Here is a 17,203-nt window from a genome sequence, read left to right as displayed (position 1 = left end):
TGTTTGAGCTTTTAAATTAGTGAGTGTAGTATAAACATTAATATTTCTTGTTCATTGGACCCTCAGAAGTGTCTCATTTTAGATTTCACATTACCTGCCTAATGTAGCAAGAATTAGATTTTATTGGCTGCAGTAAAACAATGGTTGTTTCCACTTCTGAGGGAAGGTAACTGTGTCTATAATATTTAAAGTTTCATCTCCCTTGCTGTGCAAGACATAAGCTCATAATTATAGAAATAGAGGAGCATGAAGCATTTTTTAGCTTTAACATAAAGCAACGCACACAAACTGTGTGAGCTTGTGGTTGTTTCTTGAGCAGTAGTTGCTTTGGAAATCCAAACTTGACTGCTGTCATGTTCACTGAAGTGTGCAGTAGGTATCTTAGGTGGTCACTCCAAGTGATGATGGACCAAGAAAGCAAAGGGCTGCTTCATTTAAAAGGCCCTTGGAAGTAAAGGACTTGATGGAAATACTTAGAGGGGGTTTTCCCTTTCTTTTGCTCACTGTGTCTTTGCTCTTCATGTCAAACAAAACCAAGCCAAATTAGTGTGAGTGAATTCTCTTCTGAGCATTGGCTGTTAAGATGATGACCTGTGCACATGTGCAGTTGGAGCAGATGAGCAGCTCCAACCTGAGGCTGTTTGCTTTTTGCATGAACAGAGTTGCACGATGACAGCGACTTCCAAAAGAGGCTGGCATGAAGCCCCTATTGCCTTTTAACCACAAAGAACTGTTAAAAGAGGAACAGGGACTGCTTGAAACTTCCTAATAGATGAGGAAATTCTTTTTTTTCTTTTAAATAGATGGAGTCTGCACGCAAAGCATGGGAGAATTCCCCAAACATGGGGGAGAAGAGTTCACCAGTGACCTCAGCAGCGTCTCCCATTGCTGGTGGCAACAGCAGCAGCAGCAGCAACACTGGGCCAAGCAGTGGCACTTACAGCTCTTTCTCAAGTGCATCAATGCCTCCCATTCCTGTGGCCTCAGTTACCCCCACAACATCCCTCTCAGGTAACTCTTGTCAAAGCAGTCGTGTCCCTTTGTGTTGTTCCTTGCTTATGTTTCTCAAAGGATTGGATTCCTTTTGGAATTGTTTAATGCAAAGCTGACAAAAGGTTTGTGCTAGAAATGCAATGTCAGATCTGAGCAGCAACTTCCCAAATAATCTGTTAACTGACTTCCCCTGTTCCACTTCAGTCACCTGAAGATAATATTCAACTGCTCTCTGTCTAAGCTACTTAAATGCACTTGAAGGAGAAGGTAAACTTCTCTTGTCTGTGGTTTAGTTTTGTTCAGCCAAATGGAGGCACACACATAGATTTTGGGGCAGAGAATAATTCTGATTTACTTCTATTTGTACTCTTGCTTTTTAAGTTAAAGCTTCAAGAACTCATATCAAAACTTATTTGCAAAAGGCAGAGCAAATGTCCAGCTGCTTTTCACAACCAGTGCTTGGTTGCCACCTTGGTTCTTGGCAGCAAACAAAAGATGCTAAATCTGGTTAAGGCTGCATGATTTAGAAAATTAAAGTGTATCTCCATGAGAGGCACAACCACTGTGAGTTGCAATGTTTTGTTGAATAACTGACCCAGCTGCCTCCTTCAGTACCTCTGTGTGCTCCTGTGCCTGAGAAGGGAGGTGTATCAGGGTTCCAGCCCTTCCCACAGTGAACCCCACAGAACTGGCCCCATGTTTTTCTTGCATTGGTGGAAACAGCTGCATTAGGTTTCAGTGTTCTTTACCAGTTGTGGCTGTGCTCACAGAGCTGTCCCAAAACTTTGACCTCTGAATGGTGAGGCTCTGAAATGTCTTTGATTGTTGCATCCCTTGCTTCTCTCCTCCTAGGAGCTGGAACATACACAACCTCTTCACTGAGTACAAAGACTGCAAGCACCTCAGACCCTCCTAATATCTGCAAAGTGAAACCCCAGCAGCTGCAGACAAGCAGCCTGGCTTCTGCCAGCCACTTCTCCCAGCTGAGCTGCATGCCATCCCTCATTGCCCAGCAGCAGCAAAGTCCCCAGGTCTATGTGTCTCAGTCTGCAGCAGGTAATGGTGTTTGTGGCTGAGAAGCCACACATCTGCTTTTTTTTTTTTTTTTTTTAATTTTGAAGCTGGAGAGTTTAATATGGTTCTGGTTTTGCTCTGCAGTAAAGACAGAGTGATAAAGAGTGTTCTGTACTCAGATTCACTAATTGTCTTACTCTAAATCTGTGCTGCTTTATCAGGAAGTGCAAAGGTAGTGCTGTATAGTTTGTTGAAGAAAGTAAGTTTGAGTCTCCTAATGTACCAATTTTCTGTTGCAGAATTGTAAATTGCTATTTAAGACCAGGAGTGATTTAGATTTCTTTCTTAAAATGCTACAGTAGTTGAGAGTTGTGGCATTTTTTCTTTAGGGAAAATCCTACATTTATTTAACAGTCTAGTTAAATTACATGGCAGGGTTACATGTTCTTACCCTTCCTTCATCCAAATGCCTTTTTTGCCTAGAATCTGTTGCTCATCCCTCCAAAATTGTGTGGGGTTAATGATGCCTGTGCAAGACTGATAGATTCTGGGGGTGAATTGGAAAAGATACCAAAGCTTTTGAGGCAGCCAGCTCTGCAGTGCTGCTCCTTCTCCCAGGCCCTCTGGTAGCTGTTACAGTGGGAAGGACTGACAGTAGCTGCATCTCTCATTCCTGATGAAAACCTTTCTAGAGGGGTGGTGCTGGGAATCAGGTACTAAAATCAGGTACTAATTGTATTGCTCTTCCTGAGGTACTGCAGCTCAAATCCCAGCATTCTACATGGATACAAGTCACCTGTTCAATACCCAGCACGCCCGTTTGGCACCACCTTCTCTGGCCCAGCAGCAAGGCTTTCAGCCAGGCCTTTCTCAGGTATTGAAACTTTGGGGATTCCTCATGCACTTTGTTCCCCTCCCTGTGCATATTGCCTTTAAAGTTCCACTAATGATTTATGGGGGCAGGGGATAGTGACACTAAAGACTGCAAAAAATGAGGTCATGTCTGTCCTTGCTGTCTGTTCTGGTGCATGCAGGCAGTGCTTGATTGTTTGCCATGGAAGTTGAGAGAATAAGCTTCCACTCACAAATATATGGGAAAGTTTCTATTCCTGGGAGGTGTTTCTGTGGCCATGTGAGTGCAGGATTACTCAACTTCTGCCATACAAAATGATAATCAATCCCAAGCAGCTGTTTTATATGCAGATCTGAATATTTCACTCAGTTTCTGCTGGTTGGTTGTAATTCAATTTTGTATAAAATTCAACTAGAAAGTAATTTTCATGAGAGCAGCAATTCTAGCTCTGCATGCAGCCTTGAGATTTCACGTTCTTATTTTACTTTTCATAATGCTACACAAATCCTCACACACATTCAGCTGTAGCTTTTCTAACTTAATTTTCATGTTTTCTCTTCTATGTAGCCTGCTTCAGTTCAGCAGATCCCCATCCCCATCTATGCACCTCTGCAAGGACAGCATCAAGCTCAGCTGAGTTTAGGAGCAGCACCAGCTGTTTCACAAGCCCAAGAGTTGTTCAATTCCTCCTTACAGCCTTACAGGTAGGTAGCAGATGCACATTTCTTTAGGGTTTTAGTGTCAGAATTATTGAATTTGGTTCCCTGCAGACTTGTGATATGTGCTCCATAGCTGCCTCCATCTTCCTGCCTTCCCCAAAATCTCTTTTATCTGAGAACTCTGGATGCAGATTGTCTGCCTTGTACAGATGTAGTTGTGAAATCTGGGTTAAAAAATGATGCATGATAGTTGTATCTTTAGGAACCCAGGCTAAAGAGCTGAGAGCATCAGTCTGTCATGCTAAGAGAACAGAAAATGTCTGTCCCTTTGGTTCAGCAATTTGTTTTTTTTTTTTATCAAACCAACACTGGGGTCTTGAAACACTGTGAAGTTCCAGTTTGAACTCCTAGATAGTAAAAAAAACCTCACTGCAGATGTGTGAGGGGCTGCATGGTATGTTTCAGCATGTTTTCTGTTTGCTGCAGAAGGTAACAGTAAAACCAGTATCTCTGCAGTGGCCCTGATAACCAGACAGACTTCACTGTGAGCCTCTCAGAGCTTCCCTGCCCTTCCTAGGAAAGCTGCTTCACAGCAGTGCAATTCTGACAAGTGTTGTTAGCTCCACTTGGAGAAAGCTGCTTTGGAAGTTTAATTAGAGGGTTTTGCATGGGCTGTACTTAAATCTGCTTGTTGCAGTGTAGATGGCTGAGGCCACAGAAGGTTTAATTAATCACGTTTGTATCCTGACTTTGGTGCTTGGCTGACTTTGTGGGACCAAATATTGCTTGTCCTGCTACAGCTGACAAAAGCTGTTGCAAACAGTTGGCTAATTGCAGAAACACAATCAGGCTGGCATGTGGTCCAGATTAAATAAATCTGATCACACACAAACATGGCATTAATGGAGTTCTGACAGTGGGAGTGCTTCTCCCACATAGAAAATGTGCAGAGGAGAAGAAGCTTGGAGATGTACAGGTTGCTGGTTTAAAACATTACAACCAAAAGTTAAAAGTGAGCTAAAAAAAAAGACTTTTGAAAAAAAAAGTTTGGCTCCATTGAAGCCAGTCCTCTGCATCCAGTCTGGGAGAGTTTTTCCAGTGCTCAGAGGGGGCTGTAAGAGTGTTCTGCAGTGAGGGGAGGGTGCAGAGCAAAGCTCACCCAGGTGTGGGCACAAGCAAACCCCCCACACCAGCAGATGAGCAGGAGCAGTGCTGTGCTCACTCACAGCCAGCAGCAGGGAAAGTAAAAGGTGTTTTCACATCAGAAACACTCTCTGAGCTCAAAGGCTTTGAGAGGAGCAGTTATTTAAAAACTCTCAATCCTTCAGTCTCTAGGTGGCCACTCACCAAGTTCCTAATGGGGATGTTCAGATAGATAAATTCTTGTGATGGACTAAACCTGTCTGGTGCTTTGCTGTACTGACTTTGGTCTTCTTTAAACAAACTGCAGCTTCCCCAGGCTGCTGACAGAGGAATTGAATAGCTGGTTAAAATTAAAGGCTGTGAGTCTTTTGAAATCAGAACATTCATTTGGAAGCTACCATGGTCAGCATCCAGTGATTTGAGCTGTATTAGAAGTTGGACTGTGGAGTTCTGTGGAGTGAAGAGAACAAAGCAGTTCCCTTAGTGACTAAGTGGAGCTACTCACAGGTGCTTTCCCATCCCACCTTGGAGCTCAGGAACTAAGAACTGGAAGCTTTTCTGTGTTACAGTTAATTATCCAAGAATTATTGCAGCATGAACATCTAAATAGCTAATTGTGATTTAAGATTTTAGTAAGAAGCCTCATTGTTTTTTCCTGTGGCCTTTAGTAGCAGCTGTTACTTTGTTGTATGCAGAGAAAATTGAAAAAAATCTGCCTTTCTCAGGTGAAAAGGTGTTCAATAGAGTTAAGCATTCTGTTTAAAGAATATAAGCTGTGCTCTTCATTTTTGGTGGTTCATTGTTGAGCTCTGTCAGAATTTTTATGAATGCCACTTGAATCTCTTGCAGATCCCAGCAAGCTTTCATGCAGAGTGGTTTGTCTCAGCCATCACCAGTGGTTCTGTCTGGCACAGCCTTACACAACTTCCCAGCAGTGCAGCACCAGGAGCTGGCTAAGGCCCAGTCCAGTCTGGCATTCCAGCAGACCTCCAACACTCAGCCTATTCCCATCCTGTATGAACATCAGCTTGGACAGGCTTCAGGGCTGGGAGGCTCTCAGCTCATTGATACACACATCCTGCAGGTAGGAAATGCTCCACATGCAGCCCTTCTGCACTGGGCTGATACAGGACATCAGGTCTTGCTCTGCTTGGGTGGCAGCAAACTTAAAACACTTGCAGGAGAATGTTCTTTTAGTTTAATAAATGTACATTAGCATAATCTCGGAATTGAGGCTTGTTCCCCAAATTACAGGGCTCCTTGTGCTTCTGTCATTAATTAGCTTCAGGTTTAATTTCTCTAAATTGTGGTAAAGGGCTGTTCCACCAGCTGCAAATGAGAGCTTTATCACCAAGTGGAACCTTCACATTTGTCAGCTTCCTTTGCTGGGTGTCTCAGTTTGGAAAGACAGGTGCCTGCTGAGGAAGGCAGGAGCCTCCCCTGAAATGGAGAATGTAAACCCTCCCCATCCCTCCAAATTGCTATAAATTTTAAATTAAGGGGCTCTCAGGCAAAAAATATAGGAGCAGGAAATAACAGTTCTTTACTAGGGAAGAAAGTAAAAGGATAAAATAAACAATGCAGTAAACCAGAACCAACACTGACAGAGCCAGAACACAGCCTGACACCCTGTGGGTCAGGGTGTTGGTAGCAGTCCAAATGGAATTGTGGCTGCAGCCCTGGAGTGTCAGGTGTGGTTCTGCTGGAGCAGGGATCCTGCAGAAAAGGGTGGAATCTTCCTCTGAAGATCCAGTGGAAGAAGAGGCAGCTGCTGCTCCTCTGGGAAGGAAATCCAGTAGGATGATGTGCTGGTGTTCCAGAATCTCCAGATTCTATCTGGGTAGGAATGCTTGGCTCCTCCCTCTGGGCTCCCATCTCCCAGTGGGATGCTGTAGTTCTTATCAGCCATGCAGTGACATTCAGTATCCTGTTATCAGCAGGTGTCCCCCCAGAGGGAGGAGTGATTGTGATCACTGAGAGAGAGATAAGGCAAACTGCCCACTTGACACACCACAACTGCCATACAGGTGGTTGATAGAATACATCTTGCCTTGCAATCTGGAGCACTGGGGTTTCTCTGGCACCAGAGCTGCTCTTCTGAATGCTCCTGATGGGAGGTGTCTCTTCTCTTCCTAGGCCAGAGCTACCCTCACTCAGGCTTCAAATCTCTACTCTGGGCAAGTTCAGCAGCCTGGCCAGAGCAATTTCTACAACACTGCACAGTCTCCCAGTGCTCTCCAGCAGGTAAACTATGGCATGGTAAATTTCCTGCATTGTATTCTTTCTAAAAGCATGTTGTGCTTGGTGGTGTCTGTGGGGTGGAATAGAGGGGAGGGCTGAGACAGCCTTTAATTCTTCCAAAATAAAATTGGAATGGTAATAGTGAAGGAGGGCTGCAGCAGCACTGCACAAACTGAATGGCTCAGAGGTTGGATGGCCTGCAGTTCATGTTGATCATTTGTCCCTGGCATCCTTTTCTTGAATAGTTCATTTTTCAGTGAGGGGCAGGTACTTAATTGGCACAGTGCTGTTGCTAAATGATTGAGGCACGTGATGCCTTTATGGAAGCAGATAGAGAGGGGGGGGGGGGGCAAAGTCCAGGGGCTTAGTGCAGCCTAATTGTTAATACCACTTCTCACTGAGCTGGAACCCAGGAGTGCTCACAGGAAATAATTGAGAAGTCAGCAGATAGGTGATCATGCAGGACAGCCAGATCAGTAAAATAACTCCACTGATTTGAAGGCTTTTTCACTCTTTTGTGAAAGAGCTGCTAAATTGCTCTGTGGAAGCATTCTGTCATATTTACAGGATACTGTCTAGTGGTTTCCATCTTCTGGTTGGCTTTTAAGTGAAATGGCTTCCAAAACTAAACTTGTGATGGATTGATTTATTATAATAGCCTACCTCCTGCACAGGAAAAGTTGCCAAGACAGAAATCTAGAAGAATTGTAAAAGATTGGGTGTTGTCCATTTGAAATCTAGCACAGTTTTAAGGACATTTTAGAAGAGTTGGTACTTTCAGTGTGTTCAGTTCTGGTTCTCTGATGTTAATCTGTCACCCTTCAGAGCAGAATCCTTGTAAGCCTCTCACATTTGGGAATCTCATCATTCTCCCTGTCACCCTTAGAACAGAATTTTGCAGGTTGTGGATTGTCAGACCAAGGCAGGCAGTAACTCCTGCCAGTCAGGTCACTGCTGGTTTATTTCCATGTTTATCACTACCACTCTCTGCTGTTTTCAGCCCACACCACAGTGGTAAATGCAGGTAAATGCACAGTGGTAAATGCATGCAGTGGTAGAGGGACAGGCTGTGTATTTTTGTCATTGTTTTTTAAGCTCAAACTGCTGGTTGTTGAACTCCTGGAATGTAAAATCTAATTTTTATCCCAGTGTCCTTTGATGACTAGAATTATTTGAAGTAAACAAGTCAGTCTTGCACTGTTCCTCCCCCCCCCCAAACTGATTATTTTCTTCTGCTTTTGTTTTCTGAGCTGAATTAAATTTCCCTGTCACACAGTGAAATCATGTTGAGTGATGTTGGAGGCAGGAGATCTCATGCACCTTTGTTTCTGAAAAGCAAAGACCCAAATGCCATTAGAACTGATTATAAAGGCAAACTGAGCAATAAATTCACTTATTTGCTTGCAGTTCTCTGGTTAAATAAATGAACTCATTAAGGCATTTGCCTGGGATAGAGCTGAAATAGAGCTAGCAATGACAGGCATAATGGCCTTTGTGTCTCTGTTACTGGTGATTTTGTGCTCTCTCTCCAGGTGACAGTACCTTTGCCAGGATCCCAGATTTCCCTGCCCAACTTTGGATCCACAGCACAGCCACTGATAGCCCTGCCCCAGTCCCTGCAGCCACCACTACAGCACACCCCACCACAAGCTCAGGCTCAAAACCTGAGCAGACCTGCCCAGGTGACCCAGCCCTTCAGAGGATTGATCCCAGCAGGAACTCAGCACAGCATGATTGCTGCAACTGGGAAGGTAACAACACTGCCACAGCTGCAGGACACAAATTATTGTGAAGCACAGCTGGTTTTTGGTTTATGTAACCAGCACAGCAACTCATGCTGACTTCTTGCATCTTAAAAATCTGCCTCAGCTTTAAAAGATAAAAAAGCCAGTCAGGGTTAATGCCTGAGGAACTGGGTCTGTGCATTTAGCTGAGGTTTTGTAGCTAACTTGGTACTGCTCCATTTGCACTGCAGGAATACCTGGTTTGATAGTGACATCATGGACTAGCAGGGGATTTCATGCAGAAGCCATGTGGAAAACAGTACTGAGATGTTGTTAGAGCAGCAGGGGAGCAACAGGACTCTGTCAGGGCTAGTGGCAGATTCTGGGCCTGCTTGAGTTTGTTGCTTTGCTTCTGGACTCAAACCAGAGCAAGCTGTTTGGGTTCAGGGGTTTGCAGTGCAAAATGGGGAGTTTGAGGGGCTTCAGTGGACCCTGTGTCAGCCATGACCTTAAGGCAGAATTGGGATCTGCCTTTCTGAACAGCACAGCATGGTGCATATTAAGGACGTAGCATTGTATGCAAGACAGGATCTTTGTGTAATGGAAAAAGAAAAGTCTGGTCTTGCAGCTCAGCAGAACTGAGTGCCAGGTCTCAGAAGGAAGTAACACTAAAACAGTGCAAGAAACTTGTGTGTCATGGGGGGCATTCTCTCCTCTCCTTTATGGGAAGCTGCTAAGGTAATTGCTGATGAGGGGATGTGTGGAGCTGGCTTCCAATCACAAGGTCTCTTGTCTTAGATGGAATCCCAGCTTTACAGGCACCGGGGATTTTCGGATAGTGTGCAGCACTCGACAGTTGCAGTCCGCTTCCAGGTGAGCAGTGGGTGACACCCTGCACATGGACACAGCTCAGCTGGCTGGCAGGAACAGCGAGGTCCTCCCACCTCAGGGACTGATCCACCTCTGCACCTGAAATCCCTGCAGCTTCTGGCCTCGATTTTAGGGTGCTTGTGACTATAAAATAACCCCGCAGTCCCACCCAGTGATTTACAGCTGTGATAAGAAAAATCTCTGGCTGTTAATTCCACGTCTAGGACGGTAAAGGCAGCCAGAATTTCAGACCACCTAGATGAAGTTTGCATCTCCTCACCCCCAGTCACCCCCAGAGTGTGTACAGTGGTTTTTGCAGCGTGCAGTTTTCCAGTTTCATGGGATCTGGCCAAATCTTTTCAGCTTGGCACTTGTTAGGAACCCGTTTTGCAAGCAGCAGCATGTTTGTTGCTGCAGTTGTCACTGGAAAATGATTCCTCATTTCAGCAAAAAATGAGGGGAGAGCTGCAGTGGGATGCTGGCCTTGGATGACTTTCCTGCCCTGTTCTGAGATTCCCATCATGTTGCTGCTAAAGAAAGTCAACTTAAAACAGCCTCTCATTTTATGTGATTTATTGTTGCTGTTATGCTTCATGGCCATGTGTGGAAATACACTGTTCCCAAGTCTAATTTATTCCTGTGGAGTGTATCTCCAAAATAGCATTCAAGAGTCATTGCTCCAGTTAGTCTGGAGATTGTTTTGAGTGACAGCTCCATTTTTGCTGTGCTTTGGGTTGTTTATTTTTAAAGACCTGGACTATTTGGTGGTATTCTTCTTCTCAGCGTTTTTCAGGCTTATTTCTAAATATTTTCATGTGGTACCTGAGATGGGACTCTTGGATAAGGAGCTCTCAACTCCAAAACATATCTTTTTTCTTTTTTTTAGGGCCAAATAGATGAAATGACTCTCAAACCCCCTGTCATTATGCAGGAGGAGCAAGTTAGAAAGCCAGTACCATTGCTGCAAGTGCCAGATAGGGCAGGAAAATTGTACACAGAGGTGCTTGTGGTGCTGGGCCTGTCCTAATTATAAGAGGCTGTTCTGCAGTCAGGCTTTCATCTCCACTTAAGTGACCTCTTTTCATTGAGGTAAGCTAACAGCTGCTTAGCAAATGTAATTTTTTTAATTGGAATTAACATGTCAGTTGCTGTGTTTTTCAGATATCAGAAATGGACCTGAAGGCCTTTGGAGGTGGCATTGATGTTAAACCTGGAACACCACCAGTTACTGGCAGGAGCACTACCCCAACCTCCAGTCCCTTCCGGTAAATCTGCCTTAAGCTCAAAATTCCTTAAAACCAGAGCTAGAAAATGTACCTAGTCATGCATGAGCAGCCTTTTGTGGAAGGTATGAGGTGAGGGGCCACTGATACACGAGACACTGCTTGGTCTGAGCTCATGAGCAGCATTCCAGTAGGCCATCACATCTGCTGTATTAAACAGAAGGAAATGGCTCTAAAATAAAAGGTGAAAAATACTTTTTTGGGTAAATGAAGTTAAACAAGAAGTGGCAGGGAAGATGTAGTTTGGGATAAAACTCTAAAGAGTTAATGTGAATTGTGGTGTTCAAAGTAAAAAACACTTAAAGGCTTAGACAGCAGTTGTGGTGACAGTTCTGTTAGAGGAGTAAGTGTTGCCAGGTCTGTAAGCTGCTCACAAGTGAAATTAATAAACAAAACAAGCCTTTAAGCTTACAAAATACTGGTGTGTGGAGCTTAGCTGGTGTCCCTGCCACTGGTGGCCCTCTGCTCATTTTGCCAGGAGTGCCTCACCCACACCCTCTGCACGAGAACTCTGTGCAAGGCGAGCTCTGTTTCCTGAAGAAGGCTGTTCACTCCTTCTCCTTTTTCTGTTCACTGTTTCTTTTTGAGGGCTGTTTGCTGCCCTTCCCCCAGATAATCAGTCAAGCTTCATGTAATTCCTGGTGATTCAACACCTTGGAAGTTTTAGTGGAGGGTCACGTTCTTCACCAGATAAAAACAGGGAGAGCATTTTCTGTGAATTCTTGAAATGTGTTCAAGTGCATTTTGGAACAGAACAGCAGGTCAGAGTAGAAGCAGCTGCACCTTCACTGCCTGTTGGGACAAGCTCTGAACTTGCCATAATAGAGCAAAGAGTGACTGCAAAGGAACAGGACTGAACATAAGGTAGCAGGGATGGAAACTGCATCTAACATCACAAATTTAACATCATTGTTTGTGTCATGAGTACTTGGGGGAAAGGGCTCTTTCATACAGACATGCCCTGGAACCTCTTCATAGCCTAAATATTTCTGATTATTGCTTTCTCTTTGAATTCTGAAGTTCTGAGGTTTTCTGCACATAGGAGCTTCTATGTAGAAAAAGTTTTACACTTTTTTTTTTTAATTCAGAGATTGATTCTTCCCCCCCTCCAGTGCTGAATTTCTAGTTACGTTGTAACTAGGGGCAGAAACATCCTCTGAATTACTCCAGTTAAAATTAACTGCTTTTCTTTCTTTCAGGGCCAGTTCTACAAGTCCTAACAATCAGTCCAATAAAATGAACAGCATTGTGTACCAGAAGCAGTTCCAGTCAGCAGCTGCAGCTGTGAGAATGACACAGCCCTTTCCTGCACAATTTGCACCACAGGTAGGTGATTGGTGGCTTCCTGCAAACAGATTTGTTTCCCTGTGTCACCTGGTGACTCTGACTCGACTCTGTCTCCTCAGGCTCTGTCATGGAGAGATACAAAATGGAATCCCTAAAATAAAACGGCATAAGAAACCCGATTTCAAGATCAAAGCAAAAAATTCCCTCTCTGATCTTGCTTACAAGTAGTGCTGATTTGTGGTGTGTAATTTTGAGTTCTGTGCACACTTAGGAATTTAGTACAAGTTGTGAATGATGTAGAACAGATGGTGGTGTGGCTTCCCCAGGCAGCTGTAATGCACCTTGTCCTGCAGAAACAGGTCATTTGCTTGGGGAAGGGGAGAAGCTTCGTGTCTCAGAAGGGTCCCAGTGCATATTTTACACCTGTAAAGACAAAGCAGGTCTGCAGCTCTGAAGTATGGAAGGAGCAGTTCAGGTTGGAAAGGATCTCTGAGGTCACACAGTCCATACAAGGCAGGGCTGATGGCAGAGGGGTTGAGCTGCTTTGGCATTGCAGGGAGCACAGCTTACAAGGGTGGTGCATCTCTGTGGCAGGTGACTGGAGCCAGGCTGCTAGGGAAATGTAGCCTCTCTAAAAGTGCAGTGCATTTCTGTCTTCCTTTTAGCATTTGGAGTGTTTGACTGCAGGACTTGAGCTTTGATTTCTGGATTGTCACTGGCAGAAATGCCTCACCTTCTTGGGGCTGCCTTTCACCAGTGACTGTTCCACTGCCTTGTGAGGGTCTTCTCCCTGCTCACAGGCTGGGTTGAAGTTGTTGGTGCTGCTTTCAGGCACAGCAGCACTGCAGGGCTGTTTTGCTTTTGCAGTTCCATCCTGTTCTCTTGACATTCATTTCAGAGCAGAGTAGCAGCTTTTCCCCCTTTGGGATAACGCCAACGTGCAGTGGAGTTGGCAATTTTCTAATTGAAAAATGTCTCTTTTTGTCGTTTTTCCCCCACTTAGATCCTCTCTCAGCCTAACCTGCTCCCTCCATTGGTAAGAGCCCCATTTACTAACACCTTCCCAGCGCCTGTTCAGAGGCTGCCAGTAGTTCTGCATAGTCAGATGCCGTCTCAGATGAGCACAGGCCTTATGAGCCACCCTCAGTCACCACATGTGGCCAGAGGTCCCTGTGGATCAGTACCTGGAGCCAGAGGCACTCAGGCCCAGGCTGCGCTGAAGGCTGAACGAGACGTGAAGGTCAGTATGTGAACAGCAGTTCAGTCTGACAGCTCCCAGGGCAGGCATGTGGCTGCAAGGTGTGGCTTCAGAAAGTGCCTCTGGACCCCAAGGCAGCAGCCAGGCTCTTAACAGACCTTCTCTAAGCCCTGGTGGTTTTAAATAAGTTTTAGACTAAAATATTTCTAGGGAGTTCCTGTCTCCAGCGGTCTCATTGTCAGCAGCTGTGGAGCTGCCACTGCTGACCAAGGCGGAGTGAGGCGTCAGGAGCCTGCTTCTCTTGGAATGGGCAGTGAGGCTGCACCCCCAGCTCCTCCTGTTCCAGCCAGCCTCACTCCTTGGGGGCTCTGGAGAGTCTTTCCCCGTGGATTGAAGTGCCTGTGGTGAATTCTCTGTGCTAGAATGCAGGACCTGGAGCACTCTGCAGGACAGGGGTTGCATTTCAGTAGCAGGTGGTGACAGTCACCCTAACTTGTTACAGCACTTTGGGACCCTTCAGTTCGAGGCAAACTCCTCTTCCCAGGCAGGACTGCAGGGTGGGACATCTGTGTAGGGACACTGCTGGCCACTGAGCCTGTTTGCTGCAGGAAAGTCGCTTGAACAGATGGTGCTCAGGGGCTCCTTTGCCTGCCGCCATTCCTGTAACCTGTGCACTGAGGTGTCAGAGCTGGACAGCGTTGTTCTAGGTATGTCTGGCTGGGGGAGGACTGATTAACCCTTCAATTCCAGCTGGTTGGTCCATTTCCTACCACCAGATCATGCAGCCTGTAGATGCTTACCAGGTGATGATTAACAGATTGTCCTGAGTGTGCACTGAGTGTAGCCAGTCAGAGCAAATACTGACACAGCTCTGGTGTCTTCAGTCTCCTGCAAACACTGCTGAGAGCAGTGAGAGTTGCTCTGTTGTGCTTGGTTACTGGTGATCAAGTCATCCAGCCTTAACCTCACGGGGTGGCTGAAATTTGGGCAAAAGGTTTCGGGTGTCTGTCTGGCTCCAGTGAAATCAGGCTGTTGCTGCAGTCCTGCAAACGAGAGTTCACAGATTAGTTTTCTGTTCTGTTGCTGCTTGACTTATTTGGAGCAGCCACAAAGTAGGAGAGCCAAGGCCTCTTGTTCCAGACTTTTGCTGTTTTGTCTCCCTGTTGTTGTGTGTGTGTCCCAGCCCTGTTTCTTGTAAAAAAGCAGAAAGCATTCAAGGAGGTTTAGTGCCTGTATTGTAGTTGGGGTTCCTTGTGTTAAGATACTCCTTTGTGATTTAAAATAAAAGGGTGTTTGACTGCACTGGGCTTCATTGTTCAGCTTCTGAATGATTGAACTCTTGATGGAGTCTCTGCAGTCTGGGCAGGACAGGCAGGTGCTTGCTCTGAAGTGCCTGATGAGTATCAAAACTGTCACTGGAAGGTGTCACAGAGGGAATTGCACAGGTGCAGGTCAGGGTTGCTGGTAGGATTCAGAAGAGGGAAGGCAGGCAGGCAGTTTGTGCTGCTGGGATTGCTTGGAGTGGGAGGCAGATCTGGCTTCAGCTCACCCAGAACACAGCTCTGACCCCGGTTCATTTCCATCCCAGAGCCACGGGAGGGAATGGGGTGCTCAGACTGTGCTGCTGGGGGGACAGCCCTGTGCTCCACAGGGGCAGCAGCAGCAGTGACAGCTGGAGTGGCCCTTGGGCCCAGGTGGGGTCATGCAGCACAGCTGCCTCTCCTCCTGTCTGACCTGTGAGCAGCTCGAGCTGCTGGCAGCAGTGTTCCTACTCATACAGCTCTGCCATAGCAGTGGCATAAGAAGAGGTTGTTAATGCTTCAGACTGTTGTCCCTGATCCCCTTTTTTGGGGGAAGGATTAGGAAAAGCAAGGGAGGCCTAAGCATGATGCTAAACTACTGCAGAGGAGCCAAGCACCCAGACCTGGTGACATCAGGGCAGCAGCAGGATGGGCACTGCCTGTCCAGGAAGGCCTGGCCACTGTGGTCAGTCCTTCCCCTTTCAAATGGGAAATGCTTGTGAAGTCACTCCAGTTCCAATGCCCTCTCTTCAGTAAACTTACTTTCTCCCTCTCTTAAGGCAAAGCAAAGAGCAGAGGTCCTTCAGTCCACCCAGAGATTCTTTTCTGAGCAGCAGCAGCAGCAGCAGAACAAACCCATAGGAGGCAAAGCCCCCAAAGTGGAGGAGAACGGGAGCAAACCCAGCGAGGCAATCGCCGACTCTCCAGGAGTCTGCCAGGACAAAGGCGAGGAAAAGGCCACCCCTGCGCCTGCTGCCACACCGAAACCTGTCAGAACTGGACCAATCAAACCTCAGGCAATCAAAACTGAGGAAACAAAATCTTAGAGGCTGTGTTCCCGTGGAGGGGGAGAGGGGAGGGTGGGCGAGGTGTCAGCAGCGTCAATTGGTGGCCCAAAGGATGAAGAGCAGCCTGCTCTCCCTGCCGGGCTCTGAGCAGCCCCACGGGGCAAAGGTGCCAGCAGCAGTGGTGGTGCCAGCTGCTGTGGTGGTGCCAGCTGAGCGCTGGCTCTCGGGGCCACACCTGCTCTAACAGCATGAAGGCTGATTTGGGGCATGCACGTGCCACACGTGTGTGCCCTATTTGGCTCGCACCCGCCCGCTTCCCAAAGCCACAGCCCGGAGAGGCAGCAGCGGTGGGGAGGCATTTCCTAGCTGACACGATGACTTCTTATTTTCTTCAGGCTCTGATCTTCAGCTGCTATTTGTCTTTTTATAAACCCGTGAGTATGAGAACATGCAGATCTGAAGATGGTGCTGGGCCAAGTAATGTGTGTTAAGTTTTTAGTGACTTAAGAAGCTTCTATCTTGTATAAACAGAGGGATCCACGCGTTTGCCACGCGAGGCTTAACCTAACGCAGAGTAACACTGGCAGTGTTGGATTTCCCTCTGAAGGCAGTGCTTTGCTGGCTGCTGCTGCTTGGATGACAATTTACTGCATTTAGATCACCATATGAAAAAGCTACTTGGCCACCTGTGTCCTCTCCACCCGCTGCCCCCTCAGTGGCTCTCACCCCTGGAGTTGAAGGTTCGTTGCATCAATAGTCAGATTTGTTCCGTTCACCCCTGTCCAGCTGTCTTGATATGATGCGAGTGGTCCCTAAACGGTTTCCAGTTTCTGTCTGTAACACAGCAACGAGCACTTAACCTGTGCCACGAGAATAAAAGAAACCTTATCAGATTAACGAGAGTTTTATCTCAAAGGTGCATTCTTTATATCAGAGCTGCGTCGCACCACCTCCTTGCCCACAGTGTGCTGGAAAGTAGAATCAAGTCAAATAAATGCCTTTTTAATTGTATCCTCTAGTATTCTAGCTGTAGGACAGTACTGTATGATACTTCTGTGAATGTAAGATATCCTGTACCTGCTTATGATATGTAGTAGTGACTGTGCTATACTGGAGCTGTTTTTAATAATGTTATTCTAGAGGTTTTTTTCCAGACAATGATTGAAAAAGCTAATAAAAAGCACCAGGTACCACATCAGTAGCAGAATTTGCTGGTTTTTTCTGGGATTTTTTTCTTTTTTTTTTATGTTTTTTGGAAGGAAGAGTTGAAAGTCTAATGTGTATAATTTTGTTCAAATGACTGCAGAAGCTGGAAAGGCTGTTGCTGCTATTGATGCCTAGTGAATCGCTATTGGTTATCTTTTTATATAAATATATATATAATTTGAATTTTTGGAAACTAGCTGTGATGTCAACTTTGGAAAAAAGTATCCCACTTGTAGTGTGAGTTGGCATTGTACAGAAATTAACAGCCATATTGGTCTAGAAATGTTAAACTTAATTTTTTTTCCATTTGTACAGGGGTAACGCACTGTATGAAATATGTACGGTCTTATTTACATGGGTTTGATTACAGAAACTAATAAAGTATTCTCTAAATAAAGCCCTTGGCTGCTCTGGTGATTCTGCA

At 45.8% G+C, this 17,203-nt stretch overlaps 1 protein-coding gene across 13 annotated transcripts in view; it reads left to right on the top strand.

Annotated features, from left to right (window-relative positions):
- The window catches only part of PRRC2C (proline rich coiled-coil 2C), a 69,719-nt gene extending 52,948 nt beyond the window's left edge, over nt 1–16,771 (top strand). For 6 of the 13 annotated variants that reach the window (XM_050977343.1, XM_018923486.3, XM_018923489.3 and 3 more), the window contains 11 exons: nt 804–1,011; nt 1,846–2,049; nt 2,760–2,881; nt 3,428–3,564; nt 5,512–5,746; nt 6,799–6,921; nt 8,436–8,654; nt 9,426–9,500; nt 10,659–10,762; nt 11,980–12,106; nt 15,346–16,771. In XM_050977343.1, coding sequence (XP_050833300.1) covers nt 804–1,011; nt 1,846–2,049; nt 2,760–2,881; nt 3,428–3,564; nt 5,512–5,746; nt 6,799–6,921; nt 8,436–8,654; nt 9,426–9,500; nt 10,659–10,762; nt 11,980–12,106; nt 15,346–15,612 — 1,821 coding nt within the window. In that variant the 3' untranslated portion in view covers nt 15,613–16,771. Of the gene's footprint in view, nt 1–803; nt 1,012–1,845; nt 2,050–2,759; nt 2,882–3,427; nt 3,565–5,511; nt 5,747–6,798; nt 6,922–8,435; nt 8,655–9,425; nt 9,501–10,658; nt 10,763–11,979; nt 12,107–13,070; nt 13,308–15,345 lie in introns of all 13 variants that reach the window. The other 7 variants (XM_050977344.1, XM_018923490.3, XM_050977345.1 and 4 more) reach the window with 6 other exon arrangements.
- The last annotated feature ends 432 nt before the right edge of the window (nt 16,772–17,203 follow it).

The sequence above is a fragment of the Serinus canaria genome, chromosome 8 (genome assembly GCF_022539315.1).
Source record: "Serinus canaria isolate serCan28SL12 chromosome 8, serCan2020, whole genome shotgun sequence".
Lineage (NCBI taxonomy): Eukaryota > Metazoa > Chordata > Aves > Passeriformes > Fringillidae > Serinus > Serinus canaria.
This window is presented reverse-complemented; position numbering and strand designations above follow the sequence as displayed.